The sequence below is a fragment of the Muscardinus avellanarius genome (assembly GCF_963383645.1).
Source record: "Muscardinus avellanarius genome assembly, chromosome: 20".
Lineage (NCBI taxonomy): Eukaryota > Metazoa > Chordata > Mammalia > Rodentia > Gliridae > Muscardinus > Muscardinus avellanarius.
In genome coordinates this window covers 3813098-3834338 of record NC_137806.1, presented here as the reverse complement: position 1 = coordinate 3834338, position 21241 = coordinate 3813098, and the positions used below count along the sequence as shown (strand labels likewise).

The following is a 21241-nucleotide window of genomic DNA, read 5'->3' as shown; positions in this document are numbered from 1 at the left end:
TAGCAGCTCTTTTATGCCTTTAGGTTCTAGATAGTACATTCTAGGGATTTGTATTTTCTGGAACAAGCTCACATCTCATTGTTCTCAGATTGTTCTTCGCTGGTGAAACACATATATGAACCTGTCAGCATCCACAAGATTTGTGCTTTAGATATGTGCATGGGGTAAGATAGAAGAATCATCTCTATGCTCTTGCGTGTCTCATTGTAAAGCTTTCTTCATCACAAGTTGAGTTCATTTCTCTCTTCAGAATATGTTCCTCAGATCTAGAATCTAATATTAAAATGGTCTGGAGATTTTTAAATCAATTCTGTTTCTAAGCAAAGTTTTTTTTCTTTTTATATTCACAGTAGGAAAAAAATTGATTTTTTTTCTTTTATTTATCCTAGGCAAAATACAAGGGCACACTCAAGACTGACCTGTCCAACTCCCTTTATAAGCGGATGCCGGCCACCATCGACAGCGTCTTTGCAAGAGAGGTTTCCCAGCTTCAGAGCGAGGTGTGTGGGTCACAGATTGCTATGTAACGATGTAGATCAAACTTAGAGCCTTTTACAAGTTATTTAGCATTTCAGTAAGAGTTGTTTACCTTGGATATTTCACACTGAGTGAACAACAGAAACAGCTGGCTTCCAGGCCATCTGTGCTCACGGGTAGAATGGCAGAAGACGAACAGGACATGCAGGGGCGGCCACTCACGTGTAGCTGCTTTTCCTTTTATTGCTTTCTTTCTTTCATTTATTTATTATTTATTTATTTATTTATTTATTTATTTATTTATTTATTTATTTAGTGGTCCTGGGGATTAAACCCAGAATTTCCAGAGCTACAATAGTGAGATATCTTCAAAATATCTTTATTTTGAAACAGGGTCTCACTAAGTTGCAGAGGGCCTCACTAAGTAGCTGAGGCTGGCCATGAACCTGCGATCCTCCTGTCTCAGCCTCCAAATACTAGTATTACAAGCGTGCGCCACCACGCCCAGCTTCATTGTTCTCTTTTAAAATGTATTTTAGGGGTGCACTGGAGTCACAGCCATAAGGTAGCTCAGATAGTGACACATGTGCACAGTGTGTGGTGAGCTTCCTCCCCCTCCCCCGTGTGTGAGTGTGTGTGAGTGTGTGTGTGTGTGAGTGTGTGTGTGTGAGAGATATTGTGGTTGGCATTGGTGTTCTCACACATGTACGTACATATCTTCAATGGAAATGTTTACACCCCCCGCCCCCCGCTGGACCACCTCCCTCGCTCCGCTGGGGTGTCTCCTCCATTAAGTCTCCCTTGTATCTCAGTTTCTCCCTCGCTTCCCATATGAGAGAACACATATGACCCTTCCCTTTCTGTAACTGGCTGATCTTACTTAACATAATTTTCTCCAGGTTCATTCATTTCCCTGAAAAATACCTCATCAATTTGTTTTTTTAAATTTTTGTTTCTATGTGTTTATGCATTTATTTATTTATGCATTTACTTTTTTGAAATAAATTAATATTTTTAATTGTAACACAATAACAATGGCTCCTTGCTTAATGCTTTAAACATTAATGTCTATATCTAGTTACTATCATAATTTTGAAGCAGTGAATAGCATGAGCAAGGCCTCTGTAACAACTCTTTTAGGATATGAAAAGATTTTTTTGTTTTGTTTTTGTTTTAAATTTTATTGGTTTATTTTATTCATACATCATATTGTTGTAAAAATCTTGTGTGTACATACATGTACACATCACCGATTTAACCCCTACCCAATTCCCACCCCATTCCCTCCCCATCCCTCCTTCCCTTGTTTGGCTTAGTGGTTGACTTCGATATGTTTAAGTACATTGCATGTTTCAGAGAATTTCCTTCTTCCCCCCTCCCATCCCCTCCTTTAGGTTGTCTTGTTTGCTCCTCTATAGGATTTCCTTTTTCATCTAGAGTTCCTCCTATGACCCATTTCTCCTTAGCTCTCACATATTAGGAAAAGCATCTGATTTCTTATTTTTTGTGACTGACTAATCTCGCCTAGCATAATGTCCTCCAGTTCCATCCATTTCCCTGAAAATGATGTAATTGAGTTTTTTTAAATGGCTGAGTAAAATTCCCTTGTGTACATATCCCACAGTTTTGTAATCCATTCATCTGTTGATGGACATCTTGGCTGGTTCCATAGTTTGGCTATGGTGAATTGTGCAGCTGTGAACATAGATACACATGCATTAGTTTGGTAGTTTGGTTTCCTTTCTTTTGGGTAGATACCCAGAAGTGGTATTGCTGTATCAAAGGGTAGATTTGTTCCCATTCTTCTGAGGATTCTCCATACTGTTTTCCAAAGTGGTTGCACTAATTTGCAATCCCACCAACAATGTTCCCACTTCTCCACATCCTCGCCAGCATTTGTTGTTGTTTGTTTCGAATGATTGCCATTCTAGTTGGAGTTAGGTGAAATGTCAGGGTAGTTTTGATTTACATCTCTCTGACGGCCAATGATGTTGAGCATTTTTTCATGCATTTATTGGCCATTTGAATTTCTTCTTTTGTGAAGTGTCTATTTAGTTTGTTTGCCCATTTTGTTATTGGATGCTTTGTTTTCTTAGTGTTGAGTTTCTTGAGTTCTCTGTATATTCTAGATATTAGTCCTCTATCAGAGGGGTAGGTGGCAAAAATCTTCTCTCATTCTGTTGGCTCTCGATTGAAGTTCTTGATAGTTTCCTTTGCTGAACAGAAGCTCTTCAGTTTCATGCAATCCCACGTATTGATTTGCCTTTTAATTTGTTGTGCCTTTGGAGTCTTGTTGAGAAAGTGTTTGTCTGTGCCTGTGTGTTGCAGTGTTGGACCTATGCCCTCTTCAGGGAGCTTCAAGGTCTGTGGTTTGATTTCCAAGTCTTTGATCCATCTTAAATTGACTCTTGTGCAGGGTGAGAAAGTGGGATTAATTTCCAATTTTCTGCATATGGTTAACCAGTTTTGCCAACACCATTTGTTGAACAGGCTATCTTTTCTCCAGTGTATGTCTTTGGCCCCTTTGTCAAAAATCAATTGGCTGAAAGTGTATGGACTTGTTTCTGGGTCTTCTATTCTGCTCCATTGGTCTATGTATTTGTTTTTGTGCCAGTACCATGCTGTTTTCATTACAATGGCTTTGTAGTATAGTTTAAAGTCAGGTGTTTTGATTCCTCCTGCATGGTTTTTGTTGCTGAGAACTACGTTGGCTATTCTGGGCTTTTTGTTATTCCAAATAAATTTAAGGACTGATTTTTCTATGTCTGTGAGGAATGATCTTGGTAGTTAATGGGCATTGTGTTGAATCTGTAGATCACTTTTGGAAGGATGGCCATTTTAATTATATTTATTCTCCCAATCCATGAACATGGAATATCTTTCCATCTTCTAAGTCTTCTTCGATTTCTTTTTTCAATGTTTTATAATTTTCTTTGTAGAGATCTTTTACTTCCTTGTTTAAGATTATTCCTAAATATTTTATTTTTTTGTGGGAGATCCTCAGTGGAAGTGTTTTCTGAATTTCTTTTTCAGTGGATTTATGGTTAGTGTACAGGAAAGCTTCTGATTTTTTAAGATTGATTTTTTTATCCAGAGACTTTGCTGAATTTGTTGGTCAGTTCTATATGCCTTTTGGTTGAGCTTGTTGGGATTTCTAAATATAGTATCATGTCATCTGCAAATAGTGAAAGCTTGAGTTCTTCTTTTCCTATTTGTCCTCCTTTGATTTCCTTTTCTTGCCTTATTGCTCTGGCTAGAGTCTCTAGTACTATATTGAAGAGAAGTGCTGATAATGGACATCCTTGTCTCGTTCCTGTTTTTAGGGGGAATTCTTGAAGTTTTTCCCCATTTAATATGATGTTGGTGGTGGGCTTATTGTAGATTGCCTTTATGATGTTGAGATATGCTCCTTCTATTCCAATTCTCTACAGTGGTTTTTTATTTATCATAAATGTATGTTGGATTTTATCAAATGCTTTTTCAGCGTCTATTGAGATGATCATGTGATTTTTGTCTTTGATTCTGTTTATATGATGAATTACATGAATTGATATTTGCATGTTGAACCAGCCTTGCATCCCTGGGATGAACCCTACCTGGTCATGGTGTATTATTTTTTTTATGTGGTTTTGAATGCGTGTTGCTAGTATTTTGTTTAATAATTTTGCATGCGAGTTCATCAGAGATATAGGCCTGTAGTTTTCCTTCCTTGAACTGTCTTTATTTGGTTTGGGTACTCGTGTGATTTTGGCTTCATAGAATGTATTTGGGAGAGTCCCACTTTTTTCTATTTCACGAAATAGTTTGAGGAGTATTGGGGTTAGCTCTTCTATAAAGGTTTTATAGGACACTTGGAAAACTATCTGGTCCTGGACTTTTCTTTGATGATAAGCTCTTTATTGCTGTTTCAATCTTGTTGATTGTTATTGTTTGGTTTAAGTTTTCTATATCTTCTTGACTCAGTTTAGGAAGGTTGTATTCATCTAGGAAGTTGTCAATTTCCTCCAGATTTTCCATTTTGTTGGAGTATAGTTTTCAAAGTAATTTTTGATAATCCCCTGGATTTCTACAATGTTAGTAGTAATGTCTCCTTTTTCATCTCTTATCTTCATAATTTGGGTTGATTCTCTCTCTTTTTTTTAGTTAGGTTGGCTAGTGGTTTATCTATCTTGTTAATTTTTTCAAGAAACCAGCTTTTGGTTTTGTTGATTTTCTGTATTGTTTTTATTCTCTATTTCATTAATTTCTGCTCTAATTTTAGTAATTTCCTGTCTTCTACTGGTTTTGGGGTTCGATTGTTCCTGCTTTTCAAGGGCTTTGAGGTGTGTCATTAGGTTATTTGAAGATTTTCTGTTTTTCTTATGTGAGCACTTGGCACTATAAATTTTCCTCTTAATACTGCCTTCAAAGTGTCCCAGAGGTTTGGGTATGTTGTATCTTTATTTTTATTTGTTTCTAGAAATTTCTTGATTTCACCTCTTACATCTTCTATGACCCATTCTTCATTCAGAAGTGTGCTGTTAAGTCTCCACGTTTATGTTGTTTCTGTAGGTCTTCTTATAGTTGATTTCTAGTTTCATTCCATTATGGTCTGAAGTGACACATGGAAGTATGTAACATTTTTTAAATTTGCTAGTGCTCATTTTGTATCCCAGTGTGTGATCTATTTTGGAGAAGGTTCTGTGAGCAGCTGAGAAAAATGTAAACTCCACTGTAGTTGGGTGAAATATTCTATAGGTGTCCAACAGGTCCATTTGATTAATGGTGTTCTTTAGTTCTGAGGCATCTTTACTGACCTTTTGTCTGGAATATCAGTTTAATGTTGTGAGAGGTGTGTTGAAGTGTCCCAGTATTATTGTACTGGGATTTATGTGTGACTTCATGTCACAAAGATTTTGATTTACGAAAGTAGCTCCACCTATGTTTGGGGTATAGATGTTGATTATTGTTATTTCCTCTGGCTGGATTATTCCTTTTACCAGTAAAATATGACCTTCTTTGTCTCTTCTAATAAGTTTGGGTTTGAAGTCTAACTTGTCTGATATCATAGTTGCTACTCCTGCTTGCCTTTGAATTACATTAGCATGGATTACCTTGCTCCAGCCCTTTGCCTTGAGTTTGTTCCTATCTTTACTTGTAAGGTGTGTTTCTTGTAAGGAGCAGATGGATGGATTCTGGTTTTTAATACATTTTGCTACTTTATGTCTTTTTATTGGGGAGTTGAAGCCATTTACATTCAGTGTGATTGTAGAGAGATAATTTTCAATTCCTAGCATGTTAAGATCTTATTTCTGTTTGAGATACTGTTTATTCTTCTTTGCTTAGTTGTCTGCTGGATGGGAAATCTTGCTTCTCTGGTTCTGGCGTGTATTACCCATTTCTTCTTTGTAGCTAATCTCCTTGAGTTCTATAAGTTTTCTGGATCTGTGCGTCAACCTCTTGCTCTATGTTTAGAAAATTTTCTGCTATTATTTCCTTGAAGAGATTGTTGGTCCCTTTAGTTTCACCTTCTTTTCCCTCCTCTATTCCAATTATTCTTAGGTTAGCTCTCTTAAAATGGGCCCATATTTCTTCAATGTCACATTCCTGCTGGCAGATTTTTTTTCCCTAAATTTTAAACTATGCGTTCATTTTTTGGAGGGATCATCTTCTAGTACCGAGACTCTATTCTCCATGTGTCTAATTGATTGTTTATACTTTGAATTGAGGCCTTTACTTCAATGATTGCATCCTTTATTTCTTTTAAACTCTCTCTAAATTCTTTTCAAAGTTCCTTATTATTTCTACATTTATATTCCTGATCTTCTGAAGATCTCTGAATTTCTGTGTTATCAGGTTCTGATGTTGTGGGGTCGTGGGCGTTCATTGCTCCATTCTTATTCCTCTTTCCCATGATTTCAGACGTTCGTGCCTTCTCTGGTTCTTCCCTGGGTCACTACGACCTCACTTAGGGTGCTCTGGATTTGAAGTCTGTGGTAATCTCAGTCACCACTACTCCTTTACTGGGTTGTATCGCAAAGTCTCAGACCCAGGGAGTGAATCGAGGCTTCGCGAGACCGTAGGGGTGCCGGACTGGGCGTTTTCCCATGGGCAGCTGCGACTAAGGTGTGGTATCTCTGCCACCGCTACTCCTTCACTGAGTTGGACTGCAAAATCTCAGACCCAGGGAGATTATCAAAGCTGCGCATGCCCCCGGGGGTGCAGTACTGGGATTTCTCCTTTAGGGGCCGCAATTTCACTTACGGTTATTGAGTCTGCTGATCTGGAGCTGTCACAGGCGTGGTCAACTCTCCACTGCCTCTGGCAACATGGCGTTGCTGCCACACCCTCGACAGGTGTGAGGCTGGCGTATTTCTTTCTGGTTTTGAGCTCCATTCTGATACTGGAGGGTGTGCTAAACTTGGCCACTGGGAGTTTTAGACATTCTTTGCGCTGAAAAAACTGCTCAACTACATCCAAATGATCCACAGCTGCTCACTTCAGCTTCTTGTTTACCTTTCTTTTCTGGAGCCTGGTGGGTTGTTGAGTGTGCTGATCTGGAGCAGTTGTGGGCCAGGTGAACTCACCAAAGCTGCTGGCAATATGGTGCTGCTGTCGCGCCCTTGGCTGTGAGGCTGGCGTATTTCTTTTCTGGTTTTGAGCTCCGTTCTGAGTCCCTTTCTTCTCTGGAGCCTGGTGCTACGAGGCAAGATGGCGCTGGCGCAGCTCTGCTGCTGCAATGCGGGCTGGTTTCTTTTCTGGTCTCTGGTTGTTCTTCTAGTCTTCTTTTTCTCTGTCCCTTGCATTTACAGTTTTTATTTCTCTGCTGATGGTGTTTTGTGGTTATGAAAAGTGATGATTTTGTGGCAACAGAGATCGATTGTTAGCGGGACTCATAAACCCTGCTTTTCTCAGTCGCTATCTTCCCGGAAGTCTCGCCTCATGATTTTGTATCCCATTCATCTGTTGATGGAAAGCTAGGTTGGTTCCATAATTTGACTGTTGTGAATTGTGGATTCTGTTGAATTCACACTTCTGTGTATTGTGTTGACATGGATAATTTTAGTCTTATTTTGTCAGTCTACAAAGCAGAGATTCTTTGTTGTTGTTGTTGTTGTTGTTGTTGTTGTGCTGGGGAGTAAACTACTAAACTGTACCCCGACAATTTTTATTATGATTATCAGTTTTTTATTTGGAGACAGGATTTTGCAAAGTTGCTCAAGCTGGCCTTAAACTTGTGATCCTCCTGGATCAGCCTCCCTAGTGTCTGTAGCAACTACTGAATGATGGATTCTCTGATTTAACATATGATACTTAAGTGGAGAACACTTCAACAGGCTATCAGTAGTTATAGAAAGAAAGTTAGGCTTGGTGGTGCATGCCTGCAATCCCAATACGCAGCTGAGACAGGAGGGTCACAGGTTCAAGACAAGCCTCAGCAACCTAGTGAGACTCTGTTTCAAAATAAAAATAAAAAAGACTGAGGATTATAGCTCAGAGGTAGTCCCTAGTACCACTACAAACACACACACACACACACACACACACACACACACACACCAAAAATAAAAACAAAACAAAAAAAAAGAGAGAGAGAAGAGGAGGAGGAGGGGGAGGGCAGGGGATAATGGCTGAACTCGGGACTCCATAGGTCCCTGCTTCATCTGTCAGACAAACACTTCCTGAATTTCCTCCTCCATGGCTCACCCTCTCACCTAGGATTTCTCGGGTTACCAGCAGGGCCTCTATCAGGCAGAAGTGGCTATTTTAGTGATTCTGAGTTGCAGACCAACTTAAGAACTGTTAGCTTGAAAATTTCTTTAGAATCCAGAGGAATATAGGGACAATTTTTTTCTCCTTCTAAGACTTTCACACATAAAGCATTCTTACTGCATTGATATCTTGTATTTCTTAAAAAAGAACTTCAAAATAGAATATTTTTCTGGCTTCTGATTCATTGTTTTGTTTCTTTATACTGCAATCTGATTTGTTGTTGTTTCTTTGTGAATCTGTTACTCGCTTTTCCCAGCTACACAAGAGTAGAGACCCCATCTGTCTCCTTCCTCATCTAGTCCTGTGCTTGGGGAGGCCCTCGGCATAGGACCAGCGATTCAGTAAACACTTACACAGTAGACTGTTGAGTTTACTGATATCCTCAGGCCATGCCTCCCTTTCCATAGCTGGTCTCAACAGTCCACACACAGAAGTCCTGACAATGTGTCGGGTGCTGTTCTATGCATTTCTAACATGTGTTCATGTCATTTAATCACCATGGAAACCCCATGAGGTATCCTGATGTTATAGATGTGGAAACCAGAGCGGAGAGAATTTAAGCAAGTTGCCCAGGGTCACACCGCCTGGAAATGGCAGCCCCAGCAGGAGTACGGACTGTGATCTGGCTCAAAGTGTGTGTTCATGACCACATGCTACCCTGTATCTTTTCCTGACTCCTCTTTTACCTATTGAACAAACTTACCTCTTTCTCAGAATCTTTTTATTTTTAAGATACCTTGATAATTATCAAATAGTCTGAAATTGATTATTCTCACAAAATACTGAGCATGGTTACCCTTTGCAGAACATCTTTCAGTTCTTCATTATTACAAATTTAAACATCACTGTAGCTTACTTGACAGTAAGTTAATCTCAGCTGTGTCCCATGAAGCTAAGAATACATGATGTGAAGGCTCAGCCTGGCTGATCACGGTCAGCACGCACTCCGTATTGCCTGCCAACACCTGCTCACCTGGCTTCCTGCTGATAATATGCACCACTTTATAAAACACAGAATTATAATGCGACACTTGATATGGGACAAGCAACAGTCTGCAGTAAAGATAAAAAATGAATCCATGTTTATATATAGATATATAGGTATATGTGTTATGTGTTTGTGTGTGTGTGTGTGTGTGTGTATATATATATATATACATATATATATACATATATATATATATATATATATATATATATATATATATATATATATATATATATATATTTGTACTGGGGGTGGAACCCAGGGGATTTTTATATTTTATTTGGAAACAGAGTCTCACTAAGTTGCTGAGAGCCTCACTCAGTAGCTGAGACTGGCTTCAAACCTGTGCGATCCTCCTGCCTCAGCCTCCCAAGCGCTGGGATTACAAGCGTGCGCCACCACGCCCGGCATTGGTTTCATATTTACTTGGGAAGTCTTCAGATATCTGCATCCTCATGTCTTCTCTCCCTTTCTTGGTGCTGGGAATGGAGCCCAGGGCCTCGAGCATGCTTGGCTACTTCTCAGTCCCTCCTGTTTTACTTTGAGATCCGTTGTCCACTTCAGCTTCAAACCTGAGATATTTCTGCCTCTGCCTTCCCCAACCTGAGTAGCCAGGATTAAAGGCCCGCAGGGCTCCTTTCTCACCTTCTAATAGCATACGTGTCTAGGGAACATAGACACTTGCAGTATGGAACGTGACAGAGCAATCACATCGGGTATCTTGAGGTCTGTCATACTGGTTTTGGGTATCACTTCTATTGTGGGCTTGTGTCGCCTTGTGATAGAATAGATCCCGCTAGGGCACACTTGCACTCTCCATTAGCACTAATTTTCGTTGTTATTAGACTGTGAACATGTTAGTAAGAAAGACCTGGATTTTGGTAACGTGCTTTTTTCAAACATTTGCATCATTTTAATACAATTTGTTTAGATTTACATGCACCAATTTTTATCACTGTTGAAAGTGTGTGAAGTGCCCAGTACTCCAACAAGGGAGGATTGTGACTCTCCAGGTCTGCCTGGCAGTGAGAGACAAGGAAGAGGAAGAGCCACCGCAAGTGTCCCTGACCATCAGGCAATGGATAGTGTATGTGTCCAGGTCACTTCAGAGTTGGGGTAATCTCAATATAATATTACATGAATTCTCAAATTGAATGGAGTTCTGGGTTCTAACAAAAAGTCTCCTCAGCTTTTGACAAACTTTTAAGCTGTTTTTTTTTTTAAACAGTTCAAGTATACTTTTAAATGCTGAAATTCAAAGTAGTGTGCAAAAGGCAATTTTAGTTAGATTTGTTTTTCCTGGTAGAAAATAACTGATAGGAAGAAATACCTCTAAAAAGAGAGTCCTGGTGTCTTCAGGAAACCATTTTATTATCTATTTCCTCTTGCAAAAATTTATTAACAAAGATACTGGATACTTGGGAGGCCGAGACAGGAGGATTGCGGGTTTGAGGCCAATCTTAGCAACATAGCAAGATTCTCAGCAAATTAGTGACATCCTGTTTCAAAATAAAAAAAAATAAAAGAGGGCTTGGAGTGTAGCTTGGAGATAGAATGACTCCATTTACCTCCCTCTCCTCCCCCAGATTATAAATAAAGATCCCAAAGAAACCTGGAAATGGAATGGCCTTTCCCAGGAAGTGGTAAGATTTCACCCAGCGTGGCAGTTTCAGGAAAAGGGTATACAGTCCCCCATCCCAGGAGTAACCAGGCTCACGGGCATCCAGACTGAGCAGCTCTGTGAGGGCTTGTGGTTTTATCAACGGAGGCCACAGCATTCTGTTTAGGAGTTCATAGGTATCTATGTATGGGGCTAAAAGCACATTTACCTATGAAGTGCGTAGAAAGTATGCTGTAATTTAAACATACACATGGGCAATATGTATGCATAGCATATATGGGACATAAAAATCTACTAGGAAGCCGAGTGTGGAGCTCACACTTGCAATCCCAGCACTCGAGAGGCTGAGACTGGAGGATCGTGGTTCACAGACAGCCTCAGCTACTTAGTGAGGCCCTCCGCAATTTAGTGAGACCCTGTTTCAAAATAAAGAATAAAAATAGGGCAGGGGATGTAGCTCGGAGGTTGAACACCCCTGGGTTGCATCCCCAGACACCCCCCCACACACACACACAAATCTACTAGGAGATAATATATGTAAGGTAAATGTCTGCATTGCTTACATAAACATTTTTATATAAAGTATATATGACTATTAAAAGTGCCCTTCATGCTCCCGGTGTCCAGGACCACGGCGATCTCACATCTCAGTGTGAAGAAAATGGTTTTATTCTAGGGAAATATCACATAATAATGGAAAATCCTAAGAGATTGAATGTACCCGAAAATTTATTTGCTCGACATAATTTTCCATTAGCTATTTTAAGGAAGAAGATTAACAAGAAGAAGATTAACAGGATGAATTAAAGCGCAGCTCCCTCCAACATGATGCAGCCCTAATTCTAAGTGGTTCTAAGTAGCAGCTGGAAGTGAAATGCCTGTTTTAGAGCTGTGAGTAGAAAATGAGGTAGCCCTTCTGAGAAAGAGCGCTCTTCGAAATGGCGCTTGGGTGAGTCACCCCGTCCACGATAACTCACAAAATGATCGGCTGTGTCGGTTATGTTTATAAAGGCACAAGTAGGACCATCAGTCTCCAATACAACATATAAAAAAAATAGACAATGCGTATGTTAGCCAGCTCTCCCTATTTAAGAGGAAGGAACAAATCATATAGAAGTTTTTTTTTTTTTTGCCTTATATAGACTTTGCCAGCCGTGAAACTCCCCCACCCTCCCCTCAGACTTATAAAATATAATAGGTCTGAGATAATGGACTTTCTCCCAGGGGCTCTTAAGGGGTTTCCATTTAGCATAAGTAATTGGTGAAAATGTGAAGACATGTTCATGAGAATTAGATACCTCGATGGAGTAAATGAATGGACAGACCGCGGCAAGATGTATTACACCTGGAATAAGACGAGGCACCGCGTTTGAGTCCTGGCGATCCACCGAGCATGTAGGGCTGGGCGTGGGAACCTGGCCCGGAGGGACAGAGTAAGGCTTATGAGCATTAATTGACAGGAATCCCATCACCATCCAAAAGGAAACGTCATGACCTGTGGATACATCCTCACATTTAGCAGGAGGAAGATAATAGCCTGGATTAAATGAGGTGATTCTATTAGGATTACGAGAGACTGAGGTGACCAGAAGTCAGCCCCCAGGCAGTCCCTCATGGCTGTCGCCTGGAAACTCTGTGCTGTGAACTAGGCTTTCTCCGTGGCCGTGGAGACCTAGCAACGGGGAGACAGATTGCAGTTTAGTTAAAGGAAGAACTTTCAATCAGAGTTTTCAAAATTTAGACCAGAGCTGAGTGTGATGGTGCACATCTATAATCGCAGAACTTGGTAGCATAAGACAAGAGGACCACAGGTTCGAGACCACCCTCAGCAATTTAGTGAGGCTCTTAGCAACCTCACAAGACTCCGTTTCAAAATAAAAAATGAAAAGGGCTAGGGAGTATAATTCAGAGGTAGAATGCTCCTGGGTTCAATCCCTAGCACCACATGCGTGCAAATTAAATAAATAAAATTTTAGAGACTGTGATATTTGAGACTGAGTTATCTTTCAATAAAAGTTTTAAAGAAAAACGAAGTGGGGAACATTGATCATGGGACTAGTGGGGTTTTATCGGATGGTAAGAGTAATTATTTGTAAACATTGCACTCAATTATTTTAATCCTTTTGATAGGTATATTATCTAAGTTAAATAAATGGGTGGTTAATTCTGTTTATAAAAGAAATAGGAGGGAATAAGTTTATGAGAAGTTTGGAATAACTGATTTTTTCACCCATTCACTAAGTGTTCTTTGCATTCTGCTCTGAGTTGCTCTCTGCGGTGGGCTCAGGACTCAACAGATGTCTCTGATAGAGACCCAGCTCTCAAGGAGCTCAGGGGGGAAAGACTTCTCCTTAAATACATTCTCTTCTCATTGAAATGTAGACCTCGTTTTGTTCTTGCTGAACACCATTAGAATGCTTGTTACGTTGCCTTTATTTTCTCATGAAATTTCAATTCTATTCAGCATGCCTTTATCATTAATATATTTTAAAATTAATTTTTCCATTGCTTTGTTCATTATTGTCTTGTTCCCATTCATCATTATTCTTTCATTTATTGACTCGTTCACTGAGCAGATATTCACTGATGCTAATTTTTTTTTTAACCAGATAATATTCTAGGCTCTGAGGATTCAGAAAACGGGACAGTTACATTCAGGAGGGAAAGCACACAATAAATAATTCGATAGAAGTTAAACAAAAAAAAATTGAAAATTGTGACACAGATAAATGAATAAGGGTATGAATAGAGATGGAGAGGATAACTTGGTTGCTGTCCTCAGGATCTTTAATTTTCAACTTTGTTGTCAAGTGTGGTCATTACATGTACTTAGGAGTTGTGTCTCTTCTGTACCCCCCATCCATCCCCGTCCAGTGTGGAACAAAATTAGCATGGTGATTAGTAGTGGTTGGTATGGGTGTGATGTTCAGAGAGAACAAGGCTTGCCATGTGTGAGAATTTTGTCTACACATTGTATTTTCTCTTGAAGGTTTGGGCATTTAATGAGGTTTATAATATAGCTGTGTCTACATAAAATCAGAACCTTTTATTTTATTTTATTTTATTTTGGGGGGTACTGGGGATGGAACTCAGGGGCATTGTACCTCTAAGCTACATCCCCAACCCTCATTTTTTGTCTTTTTATTTTTGAAATGGTCTCACTGAGTTGCAAAGGGCCTCGCTAAGTAGCTGAGGCTGTCCGCAAACCATGATCCTCTGGTCTCAGCTTCTGAATACTGGGATTACAAGCATGTGCCACCATGCCTGGAAGAACCTTTTTTTTTAACAAGTAATTTTAGAGTCAGGCATAGTGGTACAAACCTGTAATCCCAGTACTTGGGAAGCTGAGACAGGTCCAAGGCCAGCCTCAGCAACTTAGTAAGACCTTTTTAAAAATAAAATATAAAAAGGGCTGGGGGTGTAACTTGGAGGTAGAATGCCATTGGGTCCAATCCCCAGTAGAGAGAAAAAAAAAAGAAAACCAAGTAATTTTAAATATTCTCCAATTTCCCCCTACCTACTCAATTTTTAACATTTAAACCTTGAATATTTATATGTGAAAGTTCCCAGATGTGGACAATTTCTACAACTCTACGTGAGGTTTAAACTACATGAATAGAATTGAATATTTAATCTTTTGTTCAAGGATATTTTGAAGTAAATGACAGAGTTAGAATTAGGAATCTTAAAGTACAAAAATGAGAGCATTATGTATATTTTCTTGTTAGGGAGGCTCAGGCAAATTTCTCTGTCAGTCATGGCATTTAAATATGTAAAATCCTAGCAGAACACTGGAATACAACAGGTTGGAATTTCATATAGCTCTACAGGATTATAAAAACCTTTCTTTTCTTGGTGATGCTGGGGATGGAACCCCTGGTATTGTGCTCTACCGCTGAGCTATGGTCCCTGCGCTGTGTGGCTCCTAATGCGTACTTGTGTTCTTAAAGGTTGCCTACAAGCAAAAGCACACTGCTGCCAGAGGATTCTCAGACTATGCCCACATGAAGGAGCCGCCCGAGGTCAAGCATGCCATGGAGGTCAACAAACACCAGAGTAACGTAAGGAACACCTGTATCAGCATATTCTGGAAGGCTTTAGTTAGCTCACATAGGAAGTGTGATTGTTTAGTTCAGATTTAAATATCACAGCACTTCTATCCTGCTGCTCCCTTATCAATAAGAGATACACCTGCATTGTTCAGATGGTAAACATTCAACCTTCTGATGAAGACAGTTGACCTTGTGGAATATCTTTGAGTTGTTGGGCATTGAAAATTTTGCTTTGAAGAAGACAAATTTGGGTTCTTTGTTCTACTGGATTAGTAACATGTCCAGGGCTTCATTGACTTGGCACTGCAGCTCATAGTCTTCAGTCTAGACACACAGGAGCAGAAATACCAGCCATCAGTGACCCTCAGGAGGATCAGTCACGAACACTGGTAGCTCGCACCCGCTGCTCTTTCTTTTGTAATGCTCGTGGGGATCAAATTATTAAATTTAAGGCCAATAGATACAAAATAGGAAAACAAAGGTGCTTAATGTTTGCTTTTCAAAAATATGCCAAGAGGAAGGAAGTTATCCAGTTGAAAATGAATTTCTTCTTTGAGTCTAAGTTCCTGGTCCATGGAGGCTTTCATGCATTTATGTAGACAGCCCCATTCTCCTGGTGACCTCACAGAAAGGATAGCAGAAGCTCATTTGCCCTTCATTGTGAATTCTCTGCTTTCCAGAAGAAATGTATGGACTGTTGGTGGGTTAGAATTTCATAAAATGTCTCTCCATGTTAGGTTAAGAAACTCCCTTTCTTGGCAAGGTTCCCAATCTGTTCTTACCGTCTCATGCAGAGTCTGTCCGACCTCATCATCCTTTTACTTACTGAAGGAATTTTGCTGACTGTGCCTCCAGGTCCTAGAGATGCAGAGTGTCCTTTGCAAGATGGTAACAGTATTTGACAGGTGCATTGCAGGTTCAAGACCAGCCTTAGCAACTTATCTAGACCCTTAGCAATCTAGTTAGACCTTGTTTCAATTTATTTTTTTGCAGTACTGGGAATTGAACCCAGGGGCATTCTACCTCCGAGGTATACTCCCAGCCCTAGTTTATATTCTTTAGTTTGAAACAGGGTCTCACTAAGTTGCAGAAGGACTCACTAAGTAGCTGAGGCTGGCCTCAAACCCATGCTCTTCCTGTCTCAGACTCCCAGGGACTGGGATTACAAGTGTGTGCCACGATGTCCAGTTCTTCTGTTTCAAAATTTATAAAAAATTTTTTAAAGGGCTCAGGGTGTAGCTTAGAGATAGAATACCCTTGGGTTCTATCCCCAATATCCAGACTAAGTAAGTAAATAACTAAATAGTAATATAATAGGTCAGTGCTTACATAAAAACAAGAGTAAGGTTGACAGTCTAACCCACATGTGTAAACATATGCTGATACATGTCTCTGTGATAACTTAAGACTGGCAGGAGGTGTGGAAGCTACATGCATGTATTTATCAGCAGGGCTGTTATTTTAAGGTGAGACTAAGGCTTGTATGTGTTTGTATATGTTACTGGAGATTGAACCTGAGGCATTTTGCCTCTGAACTACAACTTCAGCCCTTTTTATTTTTTGTTTGTTTACAACAGGGTCTCACTATGTTGTAAAGCTGTCTTCAGACCTGCAATCCTTCTGTCCAAAGTAGTAGGATTACAGTCATGTGCTGTCACACCCGACTCATTTTCAATTCTTACAGAAACCCAGCACTGATTGCAGTTTTGTAGGTACAGATAAGACTCAAGTGTCAAACTCCAAAGCCACCTCTCTGCTGCAACCATGAGTTATCACTAGAATCCAGATGTGCTGCAGGAACGGATAACCTAGACACTCTGAGTTCCCAGTATTTTCCACTGAGTTTCTACTATCCAAGGGAACCTTGGACTCATATAAACAGCCAGGGTAGAAGAGTGGGCAAGTGCCCCGGGTAGGGCTGATGTTACATGGATTCCTGGAAGGCTTTTTCTAACTGTATAATTTAATGAAATTTAAATACGGGACTTCCTTATCATAGAACTCAGCCCTATTATTAGGTCTTTGATTGAGGGGTTGAGGGAATAGAGTAGAAAGCCCTTTCTCCTCCACTCAATATTGTGTACTTACGGGAAAAGGAAATGTTTACTTTTACTCCTCTGCTGGCCTAGATCAACCTTTACATGCAAAGTTTGTACATATAATAGGATTTAGGAAGTGTTTAAGACTATTTACTCAGATTTACAATGAGAATGACATTTGTATTCTACCTTTGAAGCAGTTAGTACTTCTCCAGTCAAGCCACGTAGAATAATACATTGGTTGTCCCTACAATATGAAACTTAAACATAGGTCTTAAAATGCCAGGAGAGCTAGTGTGTACCTCTCCTGGTTTAGTAGGTGGATCTGCAGACTCTCCGTAAAAGACAAAACCCTATGTCTCATAAAGCTTCAGCCCAAGAAAACTTACAGCAGTGTATCTTTTTGTAATATGGAATGGCACTTTGCCCTCTATCAATGACTTAATTCAAAATAAAAATGTATTATATGAGAGACCACTCAACCTGAAAACAATGAAAGTTGGTGTCTTTGCCCACCTTTTTTCTCTTGCTGCCAAAACCAAGTCAGCTTTCTAAGTTCCATTAGTGAGCAAAGAAATTGGGGCAATCGTGGTGCAGAGCTTTTAATTTTTGCCTCCTTTCTGATTATATCTTCCATTAGAGTGGTCAGTAGTGGGTGAAAGGGGGGTATTTTAGTCAACCTTCTTGCTGTCCTAACTCAAAACAACTGACCATACAACTTAGAATAAGGTAGACTTATTTGCTCATGCTTTTTGGAGATTTTAGAGTTCAGTCCATGTCAGGCTGGATCTGTGGAGCTCAAGATGTGGCAGCCAGAAGCAGAGAGGGGGACTGTGAGACCCTGCTCACATCACGGAGGCCGGAAGCTTGAGAAAAGCAGGGGGAGAAGAGGCCGGATGCAGCCCCCGAGGCCACACCCCAGGAACCCCTCCTTACCAAGCGAGCCCCTCCTCCAACATCACCACCTTGTTTCCACGAGGGCTAGGGGGACATTCTAAATCTAAACCATTTCAGGGTGTGATTTTTCATTTAGAATCTTTCTCTGCCTTATACTTTCAGGTATACGAGTAAGCAAATGAGGGAGAGAGGATTCTTTATGACTGTCCAATAGAATCCTTACCTCTGAATAACTTAGGTGTCTAAGGAGAAGGGTATTATGGGGACAGTAGTGTCTTTATCACTCCAGAATTTACAGAAAAGGGGGGAATATTTCTCAGAATATCTTCCACTATAGCAGCCAGGAGAAAGAGAGTTTGGAGCCAAACCATGTTTAAAATGCTTGCTTTATCTGCTGTGCAGATGAATGTGGACAAATTACCCCAAATCTCTATCTTTTGGTTTTCTCATTTATAAAATGAAGACATTGATATCTCCCAGGGCTCTTGCAAGTAGTAAATAAAATAATTAGTTAATATGTGTAAAGCACCCTGCCACTCGGTAAAATATTAGACGTATCTGATCCTGTTTCAGTTTCTGATGGCTGATTTGAGAGTTAAGGGTGATATCATAGTTAATCTGGAACAATTAAAAGAGGTTTAGTTTATAAAAGGGCCAAGTCAATATGAAATTAATACGAAAAACTGTTTAGGTCAGAAACGCATATTCAGAAGGTTCCCAAACATATCTCATTGATATAATAATAAAAAGTTGATTAAAAACAGCCAGTCTAAATCCTTTTGTATATTAAGGGATATACCCCTGTCAAATTTTTTTAATGTAATTAGAGAAACTGGAGCTATTCCATTCCAGGATTTGCCCCTAAAGATGGGCTGGTAATGAAAACTTCAATTACATTACTAGCTTTCATCAATCTTATCAGAGACATGAAGGTCAATAGTTCTGAAGGAAGTCAAATAAATCTTAAATTGCCATTTTAAGTTTTATAAGTAGTGTCGTCTACACAGGCTCGTGATGAAATTGGACTGGCCATCTGCTCCAAAGAGTTGTATTAGTGACCAACTCAACACGTATTAAAAGAAGCAGTCAGCAGGGGAAAAAAAAGAGACTTCAACGTTCAAGAATGATGTATGTACTGTCTTAAAATTCATACAAACCTATGAGTAGGCAAATTCCTGTTCTATCAGGAAGCGAAAAAGCTTGAAGACGGATCAGTAAAATGATACTGGTAAAACCATTTATGACTCCACGTGTTCCCCCATGAGATGTAGAGGGGCAGTGCTTTAGGACTCCATGGTATGGGATTGTTAGTGCTCCTGTTCACTCAGCAGAACCATTAGTACCCCTTCTCTCCTCAAGAATGTGGTGGTGATCAAACTAAACCACGAATAAGAAAACTGACATAAAATATAAAATAAAGCTGGGTGGGGTGGTGCCTTCTTATCATCTCAGTACTTGGAAGGCTGAGACGGGATTGCAGGTTCGAGACCAGCCTCAGCAACTTCGCCACTCAGCATCCTAGCAAGATCCTGTTTCAAAACTAAACAAAACGAAGGGCTGGGGGCATAGCTCAGAGGGAGGATGCCCCTATGCTTGATCCCCAGGACCAAATATATATAAAATAACTTATAAGCAATGATGATAACAATGATAAATTATTCTAGACATGACATATTTTACTTTATTAGAAGATCGAAAAATGTTGTTTATTGAATAGAATCAGATTTTACCTATACTTATGTTTAAAAGGTTTATATTTTCAAGTAGGAAATAATATTTGTTACTATTTTTTTTTTTTTTTTTGGTGGTACTGGGGGTGGAACCCAGGAGCTTTTCTGTCTGCAGGCTATACTCCCAGACCTATTTTATACTTTTTTTTGTAAACAAAGTCTCACTAAGTTGCTGAGGCTGGCTTCAAAACTGTGTGACCCTCCTGTCTCAGCTTTCCAAGTGCAGGAAATACAAATGTGCACGACCATGCCCAGCTTAGGAAATAATATTTAAATAAATATAACTAATGGTATAATTTTCAGGAGCTGGGGATGTAGCTCAGTGGTAGAGCACTTGTCTAGCATGCACAAGGCCCTGGGTCCTGTCTCCAACACTATTAAAAAAACAAACAAAAAAAGAATGTTTATTTCATGTGCCTATCTTTCATTCCCCGGGGGGCTTCTCTACTGTGACAATTTGCGACGTGAGGAGAGATTTTCATTTTTCTTTTCTTTCTCTTTGGCTTGTTTTTTTGTTTATTTGTGGCACTGAGAACTAAGCCCCAGGGCATTCTACCGCTGAGCTATACCCCCAGATCTTTGATTTTTTTTTTGAACCACTCTTACAAGATGCTCAAAGGTTTTCTGGAGAATGAGTGAACCTGGACTTCCAGGCCCTAGTTCTTTGGAGTCCACAAATGCTCATGTCGGTTCCAGTTTCTTCTCACCAAGAAGCACTTTCACCTTCAGCCGAGTAGCAAAGGGCTGTTTCTGGCCCGGTTGGATTCGTTTCCTTCCAGGTAAAATGCTTGAGCAACACTCAGCCCCCATAGTTATCCGTCTGTCTTGTCTGTCTGTCTGTCTGCGGCTTCCCTGGAGGCTGCCATTCCTCAGCCCCAGTCTTCTCACCTCCAAGTGCTTCCTGTTCACCTTATGGACAATCTGGGTTAAGATCTCACAAAGAGTCTCAAGTCATCATTGTAAAAAGCTTGTTGGGTCAGGTGTGGGACTGGGAGTATGAGATGCCCATAATCCCCAGTACTTAGGAGGCAGACCAGAGGATCACAGATTTGAGGTCAGCCTTAGAAACTAGGTGAGGCCCTCCTTAACTTAGTGAGAGTCTGCTTCAAAATAAAAGATAAAGTAGGGATGTGCTCAGCAGTAAAATGTCCCTGGGTCCATCCCTATTACCACACACCAAAAAAAAAAAAAAAAAAAAAAGTTTCTAGAAGGCCCTCTTTAACTTAGGAAGAGTCAGCTTCAAAAATAAAAGATAAAGCTGGGTGTGGCGGTGCACACTTGTAATCACAGCAGTCAGGAGGCAGAGACCGGGGGATTGTGGTTCGTGGACAGCCTCGGCTACTTAGTGAGGCCCTCTGCAGCTCAGTGAGACCCGGTTTCAAAATAAAGAATAAAAAATAGGGAAGAGGGTGTAGTTTGGAGGTCGAATGCTCCTGGGTTCCATCCCCAGACCTGCAAAATAAAATAAAATAAAATAAAATAAAAGATAAAGGTTGTAGCTCAGAAGTAAAATGTCCCTGGGTCCATCCCTATTACCACACACCAAAAAAAAAAAAAAAAGTTTCTGTCCTTTTGACATTGCTTTTGTCTGGCTGTACTTAGAGAATAAAGGAAACCATTTAATTTCTACTTTCTGGATCTTGTAGAAGTTCCTTTAATTGAACAAGTCTATCCTGTAACTATGC

General features: G+C 40.0%; 1 protein-coding gene across 1 annotated transcript in view; it reads left to right on the top strand.

The window, feature by feature from the left end:
• Positions 1-21241, top strand: part of NEBL (nebulette) — a gene marked incomplete at both ends in the record, with an annotated part of 126094 nt that overhangs the window by 10461 nt on the left and 94392 nt on the right. The window contains 2 exon segments of the mRNA XM_080716878.1: positions 390-500; positions 14789-14899. Coding sequence (XP_080573004.1) covers positions 390-500; positions 14789-14899 — 222 coding nt within the window.